Raw genomic sequence first — 23,331 nt, 5'->3', positions numbered from 1 at the left:
CTGTGCTTTGGTGCCATCTTGCAATGTCTTGGAGCCAAGGAAGTATACTAAAGCGTATAGTACCGAAGCTTCTATGGCCCTGTCTCATAGAAAAGTGGTGCTATGCCACTATCTGGTGGTATATCTCTGGCAGTTAGGAACCTTTATGGAGGGGCATCAATTGCTCACAGGTTTTCACTCTTCGCTGCAGGGTTCGATCTCTGTAGCAATCAATCTGTGGCACACCATTCACAAATTTGCATTTTTTTCACTCCATAGCAGCATGATGAAAGATTCCAGTCAGTAGGAGAGGCTCCGCTAGAGAAAGATGGGTGGTAAATGTCTCAAGATGATGCAGAGAATGGTCCCGATCGCTATTAGCAATGGTGGAAGTTAACAGCTGATAGCGGCTACCTGCTCAAGGTCAGCTATTCTAAGGAGGTAGTCATTTGTGATATATGTATAACTAAAAAACAAATATCTATCTATCACTCAGTCCAGCCACCACTGTTTTGGGCTTATGTGTTTTTAATAAAGAAAAATAGCACAGTACTGTTAAATAAGTACAAAAACAAAATGAAAGCTAATGTAATGTGTTAAGGACGTAATATAATGTCAATGTTCAATAGATCATGGAACCTTCAATCGTCCTTGCGTGTTCGTTTTCTTTGTCCAAAGAGAGCGGAAAAAACAAGACACCAACGTGCTGAGTCTCGGTGCATTCAATCAACTGCTCACCAGAGTGCAGGTTCAGTGAATGACACACCTTGTTTATTTGAGCTAACTCCTTTTATACAGGTCAGAAGGTTTCGTTATGACTGTTCAGCAGAAGGTTTTGATATATGTTTAGCAGAAGGTACCTCTGGCCTTGGATGTTTTCAGAAAAGGGAGTCATCCTAAGAACATCATTCTTCAGTAATCTACCTTGGGTGCAATAAAGAAGAAAAGGGAGTCATCCTAAGATGTGGGCACCCCTCTGGCCTTGGATGTTTTGGAAATGGAACTTAATTGTTAAAGAAAGGAACATAGCTTCATGAGTACAAATAGAACAATCCAACAAATGAAATAAACGTTTTATAATGTGTAATAAAAAAAAAAGTCACACTGTATTGAGGTGCCTTGAAGTGGGGCGGCCTGGTGAATTACATCAGGAGCCTGGAGTAGGTCGGGTTTGTGGGTGCAAGGGTCGGCTCCATGCTCCTTTGTGAGTTTTCATTGCATTTGTGTTTGACTGCAAGTAACTGTTACGTGTTTTTTTATTTTTTATTTTATTTTATTATTATTATTTTTTAAAATAACTTTACTGAAGAGCCGTCCTATTTGAAGCTCGTTCGCAATTAAACTTTTTGCTCTGAACATACACGCACGCACGCACACACATACGCAAACAAATCGACCAAGCGACATTCGGCTAACTCGAAAAACAATGCGTTTTAGATGGGGCACTTGACTTGTAACTGCATTGTATGAGCCTTGGCTCAATAAAGGTTGGGGAACACTGATGTCATACATAAAAGCAACATAGACATCAATAAATTGCATTTCTTTAGAGTTCAAACGCCAAAAATGATCTTGAGGTCAGTCAGGGAGAGCTTGGCGACGGCACTTTCCGTTCCCGACAGCACGCTCTGGGCAAGCTGCTTCTTCTTAGCTTGCAGCCTGGAGATCTTCTGCTCCACCGTGCCCTCACACTCGAACCTGCAAGCAACCCAGACGCTGCAGAGGCTCAATGCTAAATGCTAAGTGAGCATCCCGTTTACCTGTGGATGGTGACGTCCCTCCGCTGTCCCACTCGGTAGATTCGGTCGCAGGCTTGGTCCTCCAAGGCTGGGTTCCTGTCAACAGGATCAAAATATTAATATTTTTCACACACGCACATATTATTCATTTATCTTCCGTTATCCTACACACACATTACATTACATTATATTATATATATATATATATCCATCCATCCATTTTCTGAGCCGCTCATCACAAGGGTTGCGGGAGTGCTGGAGTCTATCCCAGCTATCTTCGGGTGAGAGGTGGGGCACACCCTGAACTGGTTGCCAGCCAATCGCAGGGCACATAAACAAACAACCATTCGCACTCACATTCACACCTACGGACAATTTAGAGTCTTCAATCAACCTACCGTGCATGTTTTTGGGATGTGGGAGGAAACCGGAGTACCCGGCGAAAACCCACGCAGGCACGGGGAGAACATGCAAACTCCACACAGGCGGGGCCGGGGATTGAACCCAGGTTCTCAGAACTGTGAGGCAGACGCTCTAACCGGTCGCCCACCGTGCCGTCATATATATGTCATATATATATATATATGTCATATATGTCTCTCTCTCTCTCTCTCCATCCATTTTCTGAGCCGCATTTCCTCACTAGGGTCGCGGGCGCCAGGTCCTGCTGGAAGATGAAATCTGCATCTCCATACAGATACTCAGCAGAAGGAATTATGAAGTCCTCTAAAACAGTCGTCCACAACCACCGGTCCGCAGTCCGGTACTGGGCTGGCTAACGGCGGGAGAGCTCAAAAAACGAAATCATTTCATAAACTAATTCAGTTCAATTCATTACGTTTCCTGAAAAGATTTGTTCTTTTGAACAAAACGTTCGCGAACGAAACAACACTATATCAGGAGTCCTACTTAAAATACGGGTTTATTGCAACAGTTAACTCTCACGCGCAAAGTCCGCTCTTATACAGATACAGTCGTAGGTTGCTCCTCGACACAGGCAGAACTACTTTACGGTGTTCAAAGTCTACTCTCATTGAGGAGCTACGGAACTGCAGTCTGGTCTGGCTGCCTACAATAACTCCTGACTCCCACTCCTGGATTGCGCCCACAGTGGAAGCACCACGAATGGCGAAGGACGAAACGTGTATGTCTGTGTGTGTGTGTGTGTGTGTGTGTGTGTGTGCACGCCACCACAGCCGGTCCGTGAGAAAAATGCCAACTCCTAAATGGTCCGCGGTGCAAAGAAGGTTGGGGAACACCGCTCTAAAACATTCTGGTCGACTGTTACGTTGACCTTGGATTTAAGAAAGCAGAGTTTACCAACACCAGCACTGGACATTGCACCCCAAATCATGACTGACTGTGGATATTTCACACTGGACCTCAAGCAGCTTGGGTTCTGTTCTTCACCAGTTTTTCCTACGTTGGCTCAGGCCCCGAAGTGGCTTGACCCGAGGAACCCGACAGCTGTAGCCCATTTCCCGGATGAGTCTGAATGTGGTGGTTTTTGAAGCTGTGAATCCCGCCTCATTCCACTTTTTCTGGATCTCTGCGAGATTCTTGAATCTTCTCTGTTTGATAATCCGCTGAAGCCCACGGTCTCCTGCCACATTTTGTCCTTCCACTAGACTTTCCATTGATATGCTTGGACACGGCACTCTGTGAACAGCCAGCCTCCTTAGCTATGAACGTTTGTAGCTTACACATCCTATGGAGGGTGTCAGAGGTGGTCTTCTGGCCAGTTGTCTAGTCTGCAGTCTTCGTCATATTGAACCAAACTGAAGCAATTTAATGATAACTGGGGAAACCTGTGCAGATGCTGTTTAAAATATTTATCACCTCCAAATTTGGTCTAATTTCTTCACAGTATTCAAATGTTTTCAATTCCTGATTTCATGGGTTTTATGAGCTGGAAGCCCAAATTATCTAAAAATAAACAAATACTTGAAATTGTTTAAATTGTGGGCCCTGAATCTATAATCCATGAAAATTCAACTTTTTGAATGGAATTATGGAAATAAATAAACTTTTACATGATATAAAAATTTTTTTGGAAAGGGTCTGTGTGTGTGTGTATATATATATATATATATATATATATATATATATTTTTTTTTTTTTTGGAACAATAATTTTATACTGTACTGAACGTTTTAGGCCACATAGAAAGTACAAAACAATTTTGTACGGACAGTAATATGGGTGTGAAAATAGTGCTTCAATATGATAGACAATCAGCTCTAACAGACGACACCTCGCCCATATTAGTGCGTCAAATCAAGGTATAATCTCATAAAATGACATGACTGAAAATCAGATTGCTTTCAAACTTGGCGGCGATGTAGCAGTTGAGCTGACATCGTGACGTGGCAGTACCCTTACTAGTGTTTTTCTTGTTCAGTGTAAATACTTGATTGAAGTAGTATTCACACAAACTGTCAATATGGACATGATAATCCTAAATTCACACCTAGAAAATAATTTTCTAAATCTCCCGTCCACTCACCAGTGCATGTCCATGAGGAAGAGGTGATTCCCGCCCACGAGGTTGAGGCCAACACCGCCGGCACAGAGAGACACCAGCATAACCTTCCACAGGAAGACAGAAAGAAACATTTGAAAAACAGTAATAAGTAAAGCGGCGAGCAGCAACGAACGGGCCTTTGCACAGTCATCAAACTTCACTGCCATGCTTCACCCACATACAATGACACAAACTTAAATGCCTTGCAATTTAGAGTCTAGAATATCATCTACATGTTGAGTTATAGATGGGCAAAAAGCAGGGAAGTAGAGCATTTATGAAGGACCCCTGAAAATGACCAAATGAATCCTGAAAATAGCTACTTCAAGTCGAACCTGCAGACTTCCTGTCTTTTCGAGTATGGACTTTTTTGTGGGCCTACTCATGACAAACAAGCCCACCAAATTTCAGGTTGCTGAGTGAAACTTGCTTCAGGGCTGAAGATGGAAGATCCCCTGTAAATGGGTAAAATGACGCTCAAATTGGCACTTCAAAGCAAAATGGCCGACAGCTGTGTCTTTTCAGGCACGGATTATTGAGACTTTTTGGAGGGTTTACTCATGACAGACATGTCACTCAGTGAAAAACTGGCTTTAGGGGCTCAATTTTCAAAAGCTAAAAAAGCAGACCTTTAGGTATGGCTTCTTGTGGCTTTTTTCTTGAATTTCTGTCAGAACTGGCTTTAGGAGTGGGTTTTTGTGTGTTTGTGTGGCGGGGGTACCATATGGTTGAGTCACCTGTGGTTCTTTGGGGTTGGTGTTGAATTCCTCCACCAGGTCCATACGGCGTTTGGGGTTGACGGTCCCGTCGATGATGCCGTAGCGCAGGCCCATCTGCCGCAGGTGGATGGCCACGATGTGGAGCAGACTAGTCCACTGGGACACAATCACACTGTTGCAACAGAGACGGTTTAATAAATCATACAAAGTAGATAGAACACTAAAGTGGTACAATTTGGGGTTCAACCACCATTTTATGGAAAAATAGGCCTCAACAGTGTTACAGTATAAGTCTTGATTCCAAGTAACAAGCATGTGGCGCCTCAAACAAAGTTGTGAAGTCTTTCCACTTCCAGCTCCAAGACTTTGGGGTATACAGTCCCCTCCAAAAGTACTGGAGCAGCAAGGTCAATTCCTTTGTTTTTGTTGTATACTTAAGACATTTGGGTTTCAGATTAAAAGATGAATATGAGACAAAAGTTCAGAATTTAAATCTAGATGTGTTAAAACAACTCAGGACAGAGCACCTTTTGTTTGAGCCACCCACTTTTCAATAGAGCAAAAAGTATTGAAACAGACCTTATTCAATTAATTTAAAGTGAATAACATTGACTATTTGGTGGCATAACCTTGACTTGTCATCAAGTGTCGTCAGTATACATCACAAACAAAAGGAATTGACCTTACCGTTACAATACTTTTTTCCCTGCAAAATTTTGGTACAAGTCCAAGTGACATAACTTTTAGGGCCTACGTAGACTCATGGTTACCTTTTCTGGTCGTCACCCTTTGCTCGGATCGCCTCCAGCTCAGAGACAATGGCAGAAATCTGTCAGAAAAAAATATTTTACATATATTTATATATGATTTCTTTTGTTTTTGCATGTTTGTCACACTTAAATACTTCCCATAATCAAACAAATTAAAATATCAGTCAAAGACAACAAGTAAACAAAATGCAGTTTTTAAAAACTAAGGTTTTTATTATTCAGGCAGAACAAAATCATCCAAACCTACATCTATAAAATGCAAAAATAGGGTTGGGCATCATTTGAATTTGAGCGATACCGGTTCCTCATGTCGATTCTGGTTCCAAACGATTCTCGATTCCGATTCTTTTAGGGGGCTGGGTCAAAAAAAGTTTGCATGGTTTAAATAAGGGGTGTCCAAATTATGAACATCCACTTTCTTAGCAGACTGCAGTACAGACTAAAATGAACATCTGACTCAGGATTCTTAATAACCAGTCTCACTATCAAACCTATGAACTGAAAGGCAATGTGTGTGTAACTAACCCAACTGACTTAATATTAATGTTTCAGCTAAAAGTTAAATATAGCATTGTTAAAAGTTATTTGTGACCGTTTTATCACGTCAAATGGCTTATATGGGCAAGTTTTAACTTGACTTTCTGTTTTAAGCATGTAGACTTTTATTTCGAAGGGTACACACCGGAACTCAGCATTTTGGCACGAATAGTACCTTAAAATTTACACAACACCGGTAAAAACTAAATTAAAACGAGACGGCATGCAAAAGAGTAATAAATGGACACAAATGCGCCGTAAAACGTTGATTCCTTTATCTACCCACCGATAAGGCACAATTTTAGTGTTTGTGACACTGTGAGACGTTTATGTGAATTCAGTGAGATGTAAAGTTGCTAGTTTGACCTTTGGTGACATTTTAGTTCAATGTTAAGCTTGTAATGTGACTGTTTCTACTTTCTTTCCCGGATGGTAAAATAATTTAGATTTTATTTTTGTGTCTGTCATCAGCTCTTACGTTGGTTTGAAGACTAAAATAAATGCTAAAAACCATCAGTGCAAGATTGCAACCCACCGTTTAACTTGTTAGGCTGCCTTAATGTTGGCCTACACGTGTTTTATTGTTTCACACTCACCCAATTGACTTGACTCAAATTCCGCATGGTGTAGGCTGAGGCTCGGAGCAGGAGGGAGCACATGACACTTCTACACATCGCGAAAGCTTCCTTTGCACAATATAATCTTATTCCAAGTGTTGCACTGAGGCGACTGGTCATTTATTTTAACAAAGTTAAGAGACACTTTTGTTCACTGTCACCGTTGGGCGCAAGCACATCTTCGTGTGTGTTCTTCATTGGTTTTCGCCACTTTCTTCTTCGGGGTCGGTGGACTGAAGGCATCAAAACTGGGAACCAAAATGTTTTACATTTGAACGATTCCGGGAGAACTGGAACGTTAGTCCCGCTTCCAATCAGTACTCGATTTTCGATGCCCCAGCCTAGTGAGAAAGTGATTGCCCACCATGTTAAAATATAACTTAAGTGTGGTTTGTCATACCCAAGTTCAATTTCACTTGCCACACCCAGGCCTGATACTACCACACCTGTTCTCAATCTAGAAATCACTTAAATAGGACCTGCCTGACAAAGTAAAATAGACCAAAAGATCCTCAAAAGCAAGACATCATGCTGAGATCTGAAGAAATTTAGGAACAAATGAGGAAGAAAGTAATTGAGATCTCTCAGTGTGGAAAAGGTTATAAAGCCATCTCTAAAGCTTTGGGACTACAGCGAACCACATTGAGACCCCATCCATCCATCCATCCATTTTCTGAGCCGCTTCTCCTCACTAGGGTCGCGGGCGTGCTAGAGCCTATCCCAGCTGTCATCGGGCAGGAGGCGGGGTAGACCCTGAACTGGTTGCCAGCCAATCGCAGGGCACATAGAAACAAACAACCATTCGCACTCACAGTCATGCCTACGGGCAATTTAGAGTCACCAATTAATGCATGTTTTTGGGATGTGGGAGGAAACCCACGCAGGCACGGGGAGAATATGCAAACTCCACACAGGCGGAGCCGGGGTTTGAACCCGGGTCCTCACAACTGTGAGGCTGACGCTCTAACCAGTCGTCCACCGTGCCGCCCACATTGAGAGCCATTATCCACAAATGGTGAAAACACATAACAGTGGTGAACCTTCCCAGGAGTGGCCGGCCGACCAACATTACTCCAAGAGCGCAGCAACGACACATCCAAGAGGTCACAAAAGACACCAAAGACAACAACATTCAAAGTACTGCAGCCAGCACTTGCCTCAGTTAAGGTCAGTGTTCATGACTCCACCACTGGGGAAAAATGGCCTGCATGGCAGAGCTCCAAGACAGAAACCACCCCTGAGCAAAAATAACCTTAAGGCTTGTCTCAATTTTGCCAGAAGACATCTTGATGATCCCCAAGACTTTTGGGAAAATATTCTGTGGTCTGACGAGACAGAAGTTTAACTTTTTGGAAGGTATTTGTCCCATTACATCTGGCTTAAATGTAACACCGCATTTGAGAAAGCATAAAATCATACCAACAGTAAAATATGGTGGTGGTAGTGTGATGGTCTGGAGCTGTTTTGCTCCTTCAGGACCTGGAAGACTTCCTGTGATAAATGGAACCATTAATTCTGCTGTCTACCAAAAAATCCTGAAGGATAACGTCCATCTGTTCTTGACCTCAAAGCTATAATCCAAAACACACCAGCAAGTCTACCTCTGAATGGCTGAAGAAAAACAAAATGAAGACTTTGGAGTGGCCTCGTCAAAGTCCTGACCTGAATCCTATTGTGATGCTGTGGCATGACCTTAAAAAGGCAGTTCATGCTTGAAAAACCTCCAATGTGGCTAAATTACAAAAATTCTGCCAAGATGAGTGGCCCAAAATTCCTCTACAGCGCTGTAAGAGACTTATTGCAAGTTATAGCAAACGCTTGAATGTAGTTGTTGCTGCCAAGGGTGGCCCAACCAGTTATTTGGTTAACGGTGCAATCACTTTTCTCACCCAGGGTAATGTAGGTTTGGATTTTTCCTCTCCCTTAATAATAAAAACCATTTTAAAAATGCATTTTGTGTTTACTTGTGTTGGCTTTGACTAATATTTATATTTATTTGACAATGGGAAACATTTAAGTATGACAAACGCAAAAAAAAAAAAAAGAAATCAGGAAGGGGCAAACACTTTTTCACACCACTGTATATCCCTGAAACCTATAATGTGTCCTGTTATGATATACATGTCCACCCAATTTCAAGCTGATCGGGAGAAACTGGTGTCCGGAGTTGATTTTCTTCAACATCAGGGTCCCAAATACTCCAAAAAGTTTTGTATATAATCTATTGCTATATTTAGCAATTACTGAGATTTGTGTAGCAATTTTTCAAAACACTGTTTTGGGCAGTACTAAATTAATGTCGAGTTCTATCCTTTACTACCCTAAATTTTTAAAACACTACTCCATATATAGAGAGAATTTTTGCTCAATGTATGAAAAAGGTTTCTAGTTTGTGAATGTACTTGTACAGATGTCTTCTCTTGCATTCCATTTATATTATTTGTGCTTCCCGTAGCCACTATTGCGACTGAAACGATTAAAATTGCGATTAAAACTGCCATGCAGTTTTGATTTCTGTTATTAATCCGTGCTCTTTTCGTCAAGTTACAAAAAATAAACGGTTCAATCTTTGTCTTGAGAGCTGCTCACCGCTCAGAAAAAGGTTTTATTTACTGTAAACTTCAAAGGAAATTGAGGAATGTATCGCCAAATACCTCGTTTTACGTCGCATTTTGCAATTTCAGATATTTCGGACCCTGAACGTCTTAAAGTATGAATTCTGCAATTTACTCAAAATGGCTGACTTCCTGTTCAATTTGGAGCATGAGTCCTTGAGATTTTTTGGTGTGATGTTACAATAGACATGATCAATGAAATTTATTGTCAATTGGTGAAACTGGTGTCAGGGAACACATTTTTTTTCAACCTTTTTCTGCCGTTCTTAAAAGTATTAGTCGACAAATCACCCAAAATGGCTGACTTCCTCTTGAATACCAGCCATGGGTACTTGAGATTTTTTGGCGCATCTTGCTCTGATAGGCATGTCCATCCATTTTCAGGTTGCGCAGTGAAACTTGTGTCTGGGGCTGATTTATTTCTAACTTTCTGATAAAGTACAAGCCCTTGAATTTGCCCAAAATGGGTGCTTCAAACAAAAATGGCTGACTTCCTGTTCAACTTCGAGCATGAGTCCTTGAGGGTTTTTGTGCGCGTTTGTCTGATTGACATACCCACCTAATTTGGTGTCAATCAGTGAAACTGGTGTCCAGTGCAGATTTTCCCCCCCAAACCTTTTCTGAAGTTCTGACAGCGTACAAGCCCCGGAAATGGGCCAAAATGGTTGACTTCCTGTTCAATTTCAGGCATGGGTCCTTTTTTGTGCATCCTGTCATAATGGACATGTTTACCAAATTTTGTGTCGATCGGTCAAACTAGTGTCGGGGGCTACAAACATTCCAATGAGCATTTAAAATATTGAATATGTAAGTGTACTGTCACAACGTTACACTACATCAGATGTGTCCCTATTGCCCAACCTTGGTACTCCTGCTGCCCTCTTCAAACAGCCGCAATGGGAAACGCATCCCGTTCAGGCCCACCGTGTCCTCGGCGGCGTCCGATGTCGAGGGTCCCGACGTGAGGGACAGAGCATTGAGCTGCTCCTCCAGGGACAGGACCACGGCATCGCCTTGCAGCTCCGAGGAGTCCAGAGTCTAAGTCAGAGGCAAAGAAGTAAGGACACGCGTCGTCGTGCGCGCATGTTTGTTTGTGTACCTTCTGGAGCAGTGACAGGTGGCAGCAGCACTGTCGCAGGCGCAGCAGTAGTGACAGGATGTGGGCGGTGCTGGGGGCCTGCTGAGGTTGCTGCCAAGAGGAGACTGGCAGGTCTGACTGGGACAAGCCAAACTCCTGCGAGGCTGGTGAGGAATAATTGGAAAGGCCATTCGCGCACGCACTTAATTCAACAATTGCAGTAATTCCTCCACAATTTGTGGGGGATTGGGACTGAGCCATGCCGAAAAAACGTAAAAAGTAATTGACGCCCCTAAACATTTTTGAATTGCTGATATAAGTACTAAACCATATACCACAAACTGATCCCAAAATACTTCCGAGACCATTTCAAACTCATACGCCAACATTACGTTTAAGAATAATAATAGCTTACAAATTATATTTCGAAAAAATGCACCCACTGTGTGCACGTACATGTGGCCAAGACTCCCCTTAACTTCCCCTATCAACCCAAGCTAAACTTAGCTACTCCCCATCAACAAAGCTCGTCTGTCAGTCGAAATGCATCACTTAACATACTTCCTTGACACCAATGTACTACTTTCCTGTTCGATCAAACTTTGGCGGCATTTGTGGCATCTTAGGGCATTTTCAGAAAAAAAAACCCAGCAATTCATACACCTTGAAATTGGTTCCACAGAATTTAAAAAAAATGTGAATTCATTAGCGCTCGGATTCGCCATCTAAATCCCCTATCATTTTAGGTTCAAATGGCTTACTTGAACCAGTATCCCTTGCTGCATCGTGGCTGTGTGTCTATTTTGTACCGTCTCGGCGCCATAAAATGTGTAAATCCACATTGGCTGTAACATCTGCTTCTTCTGACCCAGCTAGTTAGGTTAACTGCTAGTTAGGAGTAGCTGGCTAGCTCTCGTCAATCATCTGCCACGATGTGTTCAATAAATCTTACATAACTTCATCCAAATAATCTGCCGCGGTCGCAGTCTGCCATGAATATTCGTGCAGCTCCTCCTCATCGGACGCTACATTCTGCAGAGATTATCGCTTCAGGGGAGACAGCTCTGTGATACGTATGATTGTTTACAGTGGCTACTGTACAACTGTGCATGGAAACAAAGGAAGTTGCCGCATGGCTTCGCTGCATTGCAGCTCTTCTCACAATAAAATATGTACTTTCGTACCTTTTCATTTAAATTTGAAAATTATGACTCGGCATTCGTTTTTTCAAGCCGACTCGCAAATTAATCCAAATTGACACTCAATCGTTCGTAGCACTAGAATTCATGAATCGTGAACCACTGTACACATCTCAGTATAGAAAACAGGTCCAACACTTACATGCAGGTTTCCTTTTCATTTAACACGTTTAATCACTCACTTCCTGTTTCATCTTTAAAATTATTTTTTTTTTTTTTAAAAGTTGATCCTCACAGCGGTCGAAGGTATTGGAAGCAGAGTTGCTCCCTCGCGTCACGTCGTTCCCTTCATGCTTCTTTAGGTAGTTCTGCAGGGTAGCTCTACAACCAAAATAGAAATTTACCAGTAGTTCTGCAGGGTAAATCTATAACCGAAATAGATGCCAATACCAATCAAATAATGATTTACGACAAGTTATCAAAGGCCATGCCTACCAAATGTTATATTAGTTACATTATATAAGGTTCAAATTTGATCAAATGTATATATATATATATATATATATATATATATATATATATATATATATATATATATAGTACTAGTACCAGTTTAAAAGATGCCTCAAAATGGCCAAAATGACCCTATACTGTCTTATTTAAATTAAAATGGCCAACTTTGTAAGCTTAAAGTAAATTGTAGACTTCCTGTGCCTTTGCTTCAGAATTAAGACATTTTTGTGGGTATGCTCATGATAGGCATGCCTACCGAATTTCATATTGCTAAGCGGCTGAACTGGCTGAATTTTTTTAAATATTCAAAATTAGTAGCAAAACGACAAAATCTGTCGGAGTAGTTAGTCTTTGAACGACCGCTGGAAATGGGCAAAATGACCCTAAAATGGTTGCTTCAAAACAAAATGGTAGACGTCCAGTGCTTTTTCCAGCATGACTTCTTAAAACGTTTTTGTGGGTCTACTCATGGACATGTCTACCCAACTTCATTGTTGCTAAGTGAAACTGGCTTTGGGGGCAGAATTTTCAAAGGATTATGACTAGAGTTTGTCTTTGTAGGACCCTTGGAAATGGCCAAACTCACTCTAAAATGGTCACCTCAAGGAAAAATGGTCATTGTTGAGACGTTTTGTGGGTCATCTTGTGATAGATTCCGAAACAGAACGTATTATGTCACCTGGACTGGGCAAAGACCACATCGTAGACTGCTTGCTCGTCCTCAGACAGTTGAAGTTGATGCATCTTGCAGGTACGGTCGGGAAGCGCCACCTATTGACCAGAAGTTTACTTTTTTTGTTTTGTTTTAGCTTCTATTAAATTTGACATCTTGCACACCACCCGCATGAAACGCTAACGAAGTTCCACACCAACGGTTTTCCCGAAGAATCCTGCTGGTCTTTGGTGCGTCGAAGCATGAGAGTCCTGGTCAGGATGTTGAGTCGCTCCCTGCCACGCTTGGAGCCGTTGTCCACCTGCGCCTTCCATACTTTGTACTCGTCAAATGGAGAGCAACGCAGAAACCTGCATAGGGCAGCAAAAAAACAAAACAAACATTTTATATGTTGCATTTACACTGCAACAAAGGAGCAATCTGGATCATATTCGGATTAAAATTTGCTTTGAAATTACAGTTTTGGATAATGGAAAAACAGCAAATTTTGCTCAAATCGGATTAGATTGGATTGTCTTGTCCAAGGTGAACAAAATACAAAATGCATTATCGAGCCGAGTCGAATCTAGATTTGATCCAGATTAGACACTTGACAGTTGACACTCATCACATATCAATCAATTATGGAATTTTTTGATCGTCTTTTGCTCTCTCCCTTATCAAACCAAGTTCAACCCAAATCCAATCCAGATTGCGTATTTGACAGCCAACATTTATACTTGATCGAAGAACATTAATTATTTGTTTTGGACTCAAATTCTTGAAAAATCTAGATCAGATCCAGAATACAACTTGCTTTGACATTACAGTGCTGGACTGTGTAAACAATTTTTCACACATTGGATTATTTGTGGCTTGTTTGTGTGCATCTTGACCAATGTGAACAGAGGTAAACTACAGATTTGAACCAAATTTAATCCATATTTACCATCAGACACTTCCACTTCCTTGATATGTATATCGGATAACACATGGTAACTTGAAATTTCACAGAGAGATGTGTTTTTATATCTGTTAGACAAGTAAAAAATAAAGGGAGTCTTTAAATTGTGCTTGAGGGAGGTAATAATGAAGATTAGTTTTACTTGAGCAGAGAGTACATGTCCAGCAGGTTGTTCTGGATGGGCGTGCCGGTCATGGCCCAGCGGGCGGCTGCCCTCAGCTGGCACACGGCCATGGACTGCTGCACCTTGGGGTTTTTGATGTTGTGCGCCTCATCCAGGATCACCCTGGCCCACGCCACACACAGGAGGGGTCCACAGCCTGCCGCTGCTGGCTGAGGAAGCACACGTGGTGATAATTAACATGTTATAACGTCACCATTCACGACGGCTAACAACTCAAAGAACATAATAATCGGTCTATAAATTGTAGGTGGTCTTTGAATGACCCATGAAATGACCCCAAAAAAAATATATAGTGCCACAAGTATTCACACCACTTAGTTTTATACATTTTGCTGTTAGAGACTTAATCGAAAGATCATTTGGGTATACCTTTCTTAAAAAATATATATATACATAAAATATCCCATAATGACAAAGCAAGAACATATTTTCAGACATTTGTGTCAATTTATAAAACATTCAAACATAATGGGTACATAAGTATTCCCACTGTTTGCGATGACACTCAAACTTCAGGTCAGGTGCATCTGATTTCCACTGATCATCCTTGAGCTGGTTCTACAACTTGAATAGAGTCCACCTGTGGTAAATTCAGTTGTTTGAACATCATTTAGAATGGCCCCCACCTGTCTATATAAGGTCTCATAGTTGGCAGTGCATATCAGAGCAGAAACCAAGCAATGAAGTCTAAGAAATTGTCTGCAGAACTCTGAGACCAGATTGTGTCAAGGCACAAATCTGGGGAAGGATGCAAAAGAATTTCAGCAGCACTGAAGGTCCCAAAAAGCACTGTGGTCTCGATTATTCGGAAATGGAAGTAGTTTGGAACCACCAGGAACGTTCCTAGATCTGGCTGTCCCACCAAGCAGAATAACCGGGGCAGGCCACTTGGAGATTTCCAAAAGCAAGCCCGTCCAGCAGGGGACCCAACCAGGGGTACGCCACAGACCCCCCAGGAAAATAAAAAAAATATATAAAATAAAAATAAAAAAAATATATATAATATATATATTTTTATATATACATTTATATATATATATATATATAAATAAAAGTCTATATTAATAGTCTATATTAATATAGCCCTGAGCCCCTTCCTTTTTGCAGTGGTGATGGATAGGCTGACAGATGAGGTTAGACTGGAATCCCCGTGGACCATGATGTTTGCAGATGACATTGTGATCTGCAGTGAAAGCAGGGAGCAGCTGGAGGAACAGTTAGAAAGATGGAGGCATGCACTGGAAAGCAGAGGAATGAAGATTAGCCAAAGTAAAACAGAATATATAATACATGAGGGCACTTGGGTGTTCGAGAGGAGGATGCAGGAGATAGGCTTACATGGAAAAGGATGACGCGCTGTGGCGACCCCTAACGGGACAAGCCGAAAGGAAAAGAAGATTAATATAGTCAGCCAGAGCTGCGAGAATGCAAAGTTATCAATGTCCTTTCACCAGTCTGATTCTGTCCTCCTTTGTGGCAGCACCAAATCAGACTGATGGAGGAACACAGAACCGATTCAATGACTGCTGCGTAGATCTGCCTCAACAGCGCCTGTGGCGGCCATGCTTCCTCAGACGCCCCAGGAAGTACAACCTCTGCTGGGCCTTTTTGAAGATCCTCACTAGGGTTGCGGGGGTGTTGGAGCCTATCCCAGATAAATGTGGGCGAGAGGCAGGGTACACCTTCAACTGGACATAATCATTCACACTCACAATCATAGCTACGGGCAATTTAGACTCTTCAATTAACCTATCATGCATGTTTTTGGAATGTGGGAGGAAACCTGAGGACCCGGAGAAAACCCACGCAGGCATGGAGAGAACATGCAAAACCCTCCCAGGCAAGGCCAGATTTGAACCATGGTCCTCAGAACTGTGAGGCAGATGCACTAACCAGTCGCCCACCGTGCTGCCGACACAAAAAAATAAAATACTGAAAAATACAGTAAGGTGTTAGAGGAGCTGACAGGCTTAATCACCATTCTATCATCTCTAGTAGTGGGTTGGGTAAAAATATATTTTTATATTTGTTATATAGTTGTTTTAACTCAAGGCACCAATGTACTTAAATGTTAAATATTTCACCCACCGCATCGTTGGCTTCCTTATTGGGTTTGTCCGCCTCTTTCTGGCCAGGCGCTTCCCTGGACACCAAACTGTAAGTGGTCACCACCACGTCGTGATCAGCAAGCCTGACGGATCACATGGGAATAAGGATTTTTTTGCAATTTGACTCACAATTTTGTGAGTCAAATTGTATTGATGCTGTGTGTGTGTCTACGTGTGCGTGTGTGTGTGTATGTGAGAGAGAGCTCACACTCTGGGGTTCTTGATGCGGTTGGGTCCATGGTACAAGTACACACTGAGCCTGGCCACCTTGACATGTCGCTCGATCTCCTTCTTCCAGTGGTGGAGCAGCGAGGCCGGGCAGATAACCAGGGTGGCCTTGGAAATCACCGGTCGGCAATCTAGGCGACATTTTTCAAGCATTAAATAATCAAATATAATATGAAACAATTATGCTCAATGAATTTATATAACAAAAACTAAACAAAACTTTTTTTCACGACCACTCTCTTGTATTAACTTTGTAATCATTTAATGGCATTTCTTTATTTAATGGCCTTTTTTTTTCTTCCTCTATGTGCCCTGCGATTGGCTGGTGACCGGTTCAGGGTGTACCCCGCCTCCCGCCCGAAGATAGGTCGGACAGGCTAGCCCAGCTATCTAGGCGACCCTAGTGAGGTGAAGAGGTAAAGAAGATGGATGGATGGAATTTTGAATTATGTAACGGCGTTTTATGGATTTTCTATTCATTTAATGACATTCTTAAAGGTCCCCTTCCACCACTGTTTTTCCGTTTAATTTTAATAATCTTTGATGTCCTTTTATCGGGTTAGCATGATAGCAGTTCAGGGTATGCCTGGCCAGTTCAGGGTGTGGCTGGCCAGTTAAGGGTGTGCCTGGCCTTTCGCCCAAAGTCACGCCCGCAACCCTAGTGAGGATAGCGGTACAGAAAATAGAAAATAGATGGATGGAAGTTACCAGTTCTTGAGAGCCAACCCTCCTGCTTCTTCAGCTCCTCCTCTTTCTCCTCCTCCTTTTTCTTTTGCCCTTCCTCTTTAGCCTTCACCTTTGCATTGATCTTCTGGGCCAGTATGAGCGCTATCATGGTGAGCGTTTTTCCCAGACCCATGTCGTCCGCTGGGGTGACAAATACAGCACATGTTAAAAACAAATTAATTTCATATTAAAAACACTTACTTTTCCCCCTTACCCAAAATGCCTCCGCATGGATTCTGGGCTTCCCTCCAGAGCAGCCAGGCCAGAGCCCTTTTCTGGTGCGCCAACAGCGACACCTTGAGCCCCTTGGGGTCCAACGCCTCGGTGTCGGCGGCCGGGCACGACTCCAGTGATGTGTGCATGTGATCGATGGCCTCATACGTGGCATTCTTCACTGCCAGCAGACGGCTGTCCGTCATGCGGCCGCCGTAGAATGCCTGGTGCTCTATAACACGTTCACATTTTGGGACCATTTTCAACTAAAAGTTGAAAGAAGATTGAGTTTTTTTTCTTTTTAAACTTGGCTTCATTTATTTACATTTAAATAGTTTTACTATTTTTTTTTTTTTTTAGATTTCCTTCATATCCATTTAAATTGTCTTTATTTAATTTGATTTAATTGGCTTTAGTCAATTTGTTTTAATTTAAATTGGCTTTGTTTTATTCATTTTAATATAAATTAGCATTAATCATAAACTGTCTTAATTAAATTTGCTTAAATGTAAGTTTACTTTATTTAAATTGGCTTAGTTGAATTTGTTCAAATTTTAATAGACTTATTTAAATTAAATTCATTTTAATCATCTTTATTAAAGTGACTTATTCTTCTTAAATTGGCTTTACATTTTAATTGGCTTTATTTAAATTCTGATCAGATTCACTTAATTTAAAGCTTACATTTACACGTTAATCGGTTTATTTAATTTAAATAGGCCTTAATTTTTTTTTATTGTTTTTTGATTGAGTGTATTTTATTTAAAGCCAATTCAATAGATAAAATGTGAGTTATAAAGTAAATAATGTGGGATTATTTTTTAAATTGCCTAATAATTACATGACATACATACATGACATGCTTTATTAATGATTATACTCAGACTTTGCATTTTGTAATCAACTAATGATAAATTATCAATAATGGACTGCGCACTCCACGCTTCCATGTATGATGGCGTGCTAACTTCCAGTCGCCAGTCAAATGCACAGAGACAATGTGGGAAACGTTGAAACTCGAAACAGAGTTGATGCGGAACATAGCGGTACAAAGCAGTGATGGCTGCAGGAGCTATACCTTCATATCGTTAAAAAATCTAAACTTTTGATGAAATTTCAACCCCAAAAAGTACCAGCACTGAACTATTGAATAATACTTATTAAGCAAGCCCATGTTCCCACATATTGCAGGAATGAGGTTATTTTTCCACCAGACGGCATCCCAGTAGCATGATACACATGGACATCGGAAAATCATATGGCACCTAATCTTTCCACCAGAAATGCTTAACAAGTTGCTGTACATATGGTCCATATAGTTCATGGCTGATTTATATTTCTCAGTACTTTTTTTTTTTTTTTTTTTTTTATGAAATGGCATTTTTATCCATTTAATAGATAAAAATGAATTTATTTTAAAAATTTAATGACACTGAAATATTTAATTTAAATTTGTAATTATTTAATGACAGTATTTAATGGATTATTTTCATTTTATGGCATTTGCTTCCATTTAATAGACTTTTAAAAATTATTATTTACAGGCCATAATTTTTTTCCCCTCATGATAAATGTCCTTTCATGGGATTTACAAGACAATTTGGGTTGGAAATACCCAGAATACCCTTTTTCAAGCTATTCTAGTTCTTTTGTGCTTGGCAATTGTGATGGATGGTTTCTCATTAATATTTGATATGTAAATAAGCATTGCTTTGATTGGATCATTATATTCTTAAATATGGAAAACAGCTATCACGCATCTCTTGGCTTGTGGCGGACAAGCGATCATTGCGACATCGCGTTTGGATCTGTCGATGTCTTTCGATCATTGTTCAGCAGAATTCACAAAACACAGAGCTGCCAACCTAAGAAAATTCACTTTCATAACAATTTGTCTGAATTTTAAAGTTATGGCTTCAATATTTGTCATTTTAATGTTATTACATCAACCTTGTAATGGTGGACGCAGTTAACAAATATCTCTCTATGGATTATTTCACCTTTGCCATATCTGTTTTCAACCCTTTGTGCATATTTTGTACACGCATTAAAAAAAATAATAATAAAAAAATTGTACATGACATCCTTGGCATAGGTAACGTAGTTACCTCCATAGATCTGTGAGAATCCCTGGCTGTGTTGGAGGTGGGGACCTGGGGCGGGAGGGGCCGGGATCAGGATGGTGCCCCCCGGGCGGCTGAAAGGGTTCACTACCTGGCTGGTGGGTGGCGTCTCGTCTGCGGGAGCGAGGTTGAGGGACTCCAGCGCCGCCTCCATCTCCCGTACCTGAGTCCTCAAACGCTCACCTTTGTCGGGCAACGCTTCCAGGTTCACCACCGAAAGGGTGGCCTTGAACACACCACATGACAGCGTCAAGGTACAGTTGGCAAAGAAAAAAAAACAAAAATGAAAATAATTGTCTTCTTAATTTGAGTGTTAAAAAATAAATAAATACAGCGAGTATATAAAATGAGGCTTCACTCTTCTGCCTTCCCTGGGACATGCGTGCACTCACAGCGGACAACTAGGTGCTCTACAGCAGCCACACCAGCCCGAAGCCCTGGTCCCAGTGACACACTTGGCCCCCGTTTTAGACGTGACCAAAAATTACACTCATTCATAGTGAACAACAGTTCAATGCTATATCGCCACAATTGAGTCTTTGCACGTTTTCAGCAATTATCTTCAAACACGTTTTTAGAAACAAATCTCTAAATTTCCTTTGCAGGGTCTTTCTGTTGTGCGAGGTGGCAGAGGTGTGGCATTATTTACATGATACGTACACAGTGTGACTGAGCATCGCATGGGCTATATTTTGGAATGTGGATTATTTCTAGTCTTTCAGTTTATTTCTGCAAGGTGGTGGTCATGATTAATTGGCGAGAGGAGGGATCGGCTTAGTCATGATGCCTACATTCTGCAAGTGCAATGCTGTGGATTTTTTTAATGGATTCATTCTAGTATTTCTCTTCTATAATTTACAGTGGCAGAGGAGCTACGATATCACTTATAGAACACGCAATACTGGCTCACCTTTTTCTGCTGGAGCTGAATAGACAGCATCGTGTGCATCCCCTGGGGGTCCCTCAGTGGACCTTTCACATTGGAGGCAGGCTGAAAGCCAGGGTAGGCGGTCAGGGGCTTCTGGATGGCGGTGGTAGGGGCCTGAGGCGTCTTTTGAGGGGGCTTCACCGACACCAGCACTACGTCCTCATCATCATCGTGGTACTGTTCGGTTTGACGGGTTCTCCACTGCGCGTTGTGATCAGAAACTCTGGAGGCAACCATTTCACTTTTGGGCGCAGACGCAGAGGGGTTCGCTCTGGCAGAACCTCTGGAGGCAACCATTTCGCTTTTGGCCACAGACGTAGAGGCATTTGCCATTGGTACAGAATCTTTGGAGGCGGCCATTTTACTTTTGGTTGGAGATGTTATTATAGGACCTCTGCAGGTGACCATTTCGCATTTGGGCACAAACATGGAAAGACTGGAGGTGGTCGGGTCGCTTTTGGGTTCAGAGACAGAGACTTTGATGGTGGCCATGGCATTTTTGGGCACAGGCATGGGGACTCTGGAGGTGGCTATGCCCTTCTTTGGCGTGGAGTGGGAGACACTCGCTGTTTCCACAGAACCTTCGGAGCTGGCCTTGTCGCTTTTGGGCACAGACAGGGAGACGGCCGAGGTGGCCATGTCGCTTTTGGGTACAAACATGCTCGGAGGAGGTGTTTTATCCACAGATTTCTTCTTCAACGTTATTCCTGCTGGAAGATGTTTACCTCTGTTTTTGTCAGCTATGAGGGGCTGACCTTCCCCCTCATCATCTTTTTCTTCTTCTCCTGTAGGTTTCTTCTCTCTGTTCTCCTTCCCCTGACTCTCTCCTTGCATCTTCCGCCACTCTGATTCTTGGTCCGCTTTTTCCAGAGCCTTGAAGGGGTTTCGCACTGGTGGTAGGCAGGAGGCTTGTGCCCGTTTTTCACACTTTTTCTCTTCCTTCTCCGGCTGTAAAACGATGACAGACATTGGCAACATTTAGCATTTGCAAGCATTTTTCTTTACTTTTTTGGATCGAAGTTTATTTATGACAAGAATTCAAGCACTTTTAAAGAATGCAAGGCAAACTTTCAAAGAGAAGTCACATTAATTATGCGACATATACACAAAGCATGTGCGTATGACCGAGCATGCAGTTTATTTTGTTTTTCCTCCATGGATCATTTCTAGGCATTTATTTTATTTATATTGTGCATGTTAGAGTAAATGACACATTGGCTCTTACCACAGTCCAGGGCACATTTCCACACCATCGCTGCCCTGCTTTTTTACCCACAATGCACCTGTAGTGCAACCTGATGCATAAAAAAAAAGGCATATAAAAACATTACATAAAGACAGAGGTGGCAAAAATATTGTTTAATTAAGCAGAAGTACAGATATTCAGTAAACAAAAAAAAAAAAAAGGAGCAATGAATTAATATGAAAAATGTTGAAACAACAGAAGCTGGTGGTTTTTAGGCTGGCACAAAACACATTCACCACGAGTCACTGTTGGAGCCAACATGCTCAAACAATTCTCTTAAATAAGGCCACGGATAGGGAATATCTTTGAATCTCTGAAGCTGTGGCCGTCATTGTTAATGCACCCTGATTTGGTTCATTTTTCTAATGTTTTCTAAAAACAGGCTGCCACCTACAACTCCATCACAGACCTTCAGGAGTACACAGAGACTGAACATCTAGCTGCACGCGCGCGCACACACACGCACGCACGCACACACACACACACACACACACAACCAGACTCAGGGTCGCACTAGCCACTTTAGCAGCCTTGGGGTTTTGTCGTCTAATTTATAAATATCTTATTTGCCTTGGTTCTCTGACCTTGCCTATGTCACCTGACCTTTGATATTTGCAAATCCAATTAATACTTTTTACACTGTATATACAATAGTTTATTTAGCTTTTATATTGATGTTATTTGTACTGTCTTTTGTAGCACCGCGGGCCCTTGGGTTTTGTCATTTCAATCCTCTGTATGGGTTACGCATATTGAAGAATTGACAATAAAAGTACATTGAACCTTAAATGTCACATTTTTTTCTTTGAATTTGAACCGTGTTGCCACCCTCCAGCAATGTCTCCCTCTGTGGCCGCACATGCCGCACATACCGCAATGGCAGAAACCACCACTGCACCCACCTGTAGTTCAGATAGCAACCCACCTGTTGCACTGTTGCTGCTGGTCGAAGGTCAACGCTTGGAGCTCCACCATGGAGTCTTCATGCTGGAGGCAGTGAGATGGAGAGATGCTGAGGGTGAGGAGTGTGGATGTATCATGAACAACTCATTTAATTGAAAGTGTCAAAAAATACTGAAGAGACACACCAAAACAGACCTGGCCGCTTTGCTGAAGTCACAGCCACGCTTGTCCACACACACGTAGAAACTTCTGCCTTTGGTAGGTCCATCTTTAACGCCTGTCTTTAGCATACATGCGCCACCTGAAAGACAACACAAAGCCCCGTAAATGTGAGCTTAAGAAGGACGTACATATTTCGAGTAGCCTAAAAAAACTAATTATTTCCCGATTAATACGTATTTTAACGACTTACCGTGGACATCACATGTAACTTTCTCCATAACTGACCTAAGGTATCCTCGAGTGCTTCCTGGAATGGAAATTTCCCATATTCGTGTCTTCATTCAGCCATTTTCGGATCGACCAATCATAGCCAGCCTTCGACAAACCGGGTTTTCAGTGTACGCGTTTCAGAATACAAGTCATGCATCAAATTCCGGCAAACTATATCGTCGATTTTGCTGAAGGTCACCCCCGCCCCCCCGCCCCCCCACCCACACACACATACAAAAACGGCATTCGATAATCCTTTATATGCTTTAAAGTTGATTTAAACGCGGCTTTCTGGTTAATTAGGAGGTATTTGTAGAATAATGTGGCCTTATTGTGAAATACGAGACCGGATATAGTTTAATCACTGCGGTATTTAAATCGGAGCCGCCGGCAT

At 41.8% G+C, this 23,331-nt stretch overlaps 1 protein-coding gene across 4 annotated transcripts; it reads right to left on the bottom strand.

Annotated features, from left to right (window-relative positions):
• Nucleotides 1-683: 683 nt before the first annotated feature.
• Nucleotides 684-23,029, bottom strand: ttf2 (transcription termination factor, RNA polymerase II). Of its 4 annotated transcripts, none has more exons than XM_061691558.1 (21): nt 22,918-23,029; nt 22,691-22,806; nt 22,528-22,589; nt 21,582-21,651; nt 20,339-21,304; nt 19,414-19,654; nt 17,307-17,537; nt 17,075-17,233; nt 16,347-16,497; nt 16,119-16,221; nt 13,989-14,179; nt 13,100-13,253; nt 12,910-13,001; nt 12,013-12,098; nt 10,600-10,745; nt 10,362-10,538; nt 5,732-5,790; nt 4,980-5,133; nt 4,225-4,307; nt 1,740-1,814; nt 684-1,677 (listed from the first exon to the last, which is right to left on the bottom strand). In XM_061691558.1, the coding sequence occupies exons 1-21, from the start codon at nt 23,006-23,008 to the stop codon at nt 1,533-1,535; spliced, it is 3,552 nt and encodes a 1,183-aa protein (XP_061547542.1). In that variant the 5' UTR covers nt 23,009-23,029; the 3' UTR covers nt 684-1,532. The 4 variants fall into 4 exon arrangements, with proteins under 4 accessions (XP_061547542.1, XP_061547540.1, XP_061547541.1 ...); XM_061691556.1 differs by having other exon boundaries at nt 22,528-22,614; nt 22,701-22,806; XM_061691557.1 differs by having other exon boundaries at nt 10,600-10,742; nt 22,528-22,614; nt 22,701-22,806.
• Between the last annotated feature and the right edge of the window lie 302 nt (nt 23,030-23,331).

The sequence above is a fragment of the Phycodurus eques genome, chromosome 12 (assembly GCF_024500275.1).
Source record: "Phycodurus eques isolate BA_2022a chromosome 12, UOR_Pequ_1.1, whole genome shotgun sequence".
Lineage (NCBI taxonomy): Eukaryota > Metazoa > Chordata > Actinopteri > Syngnathiformes > Syngnathidae > Phycodurus > Phycodurus eques.
Note: the sequence above shows the minus strand (reverse complement) of the source record. Positions and strands in the feature narration are given on the sequence as shown.

Coding starts and splice junctions, on each gene's coding strand:
- ttf2 (XM_061691556.1), bottom strand. CDS start 23,008: ATGAAGACACGAATATGGGAAATTTCCATTCCAGGAAGCACTCGAGGA. Junction 16,498..17,074: donor GGGTTGGCTCTCAAGAACTG/GTAACTTCCATC, acceptor AATGTCGCCTAG/ATTGCCGACCGGTGATTTCC. Junction 10,539..10,599: donor ACCTGTCACTGCTCCAGAAG/GTACACAAACAA, acceptor CCTCTGACTTAG/ACTCTGGACTCCTCGGAGCT.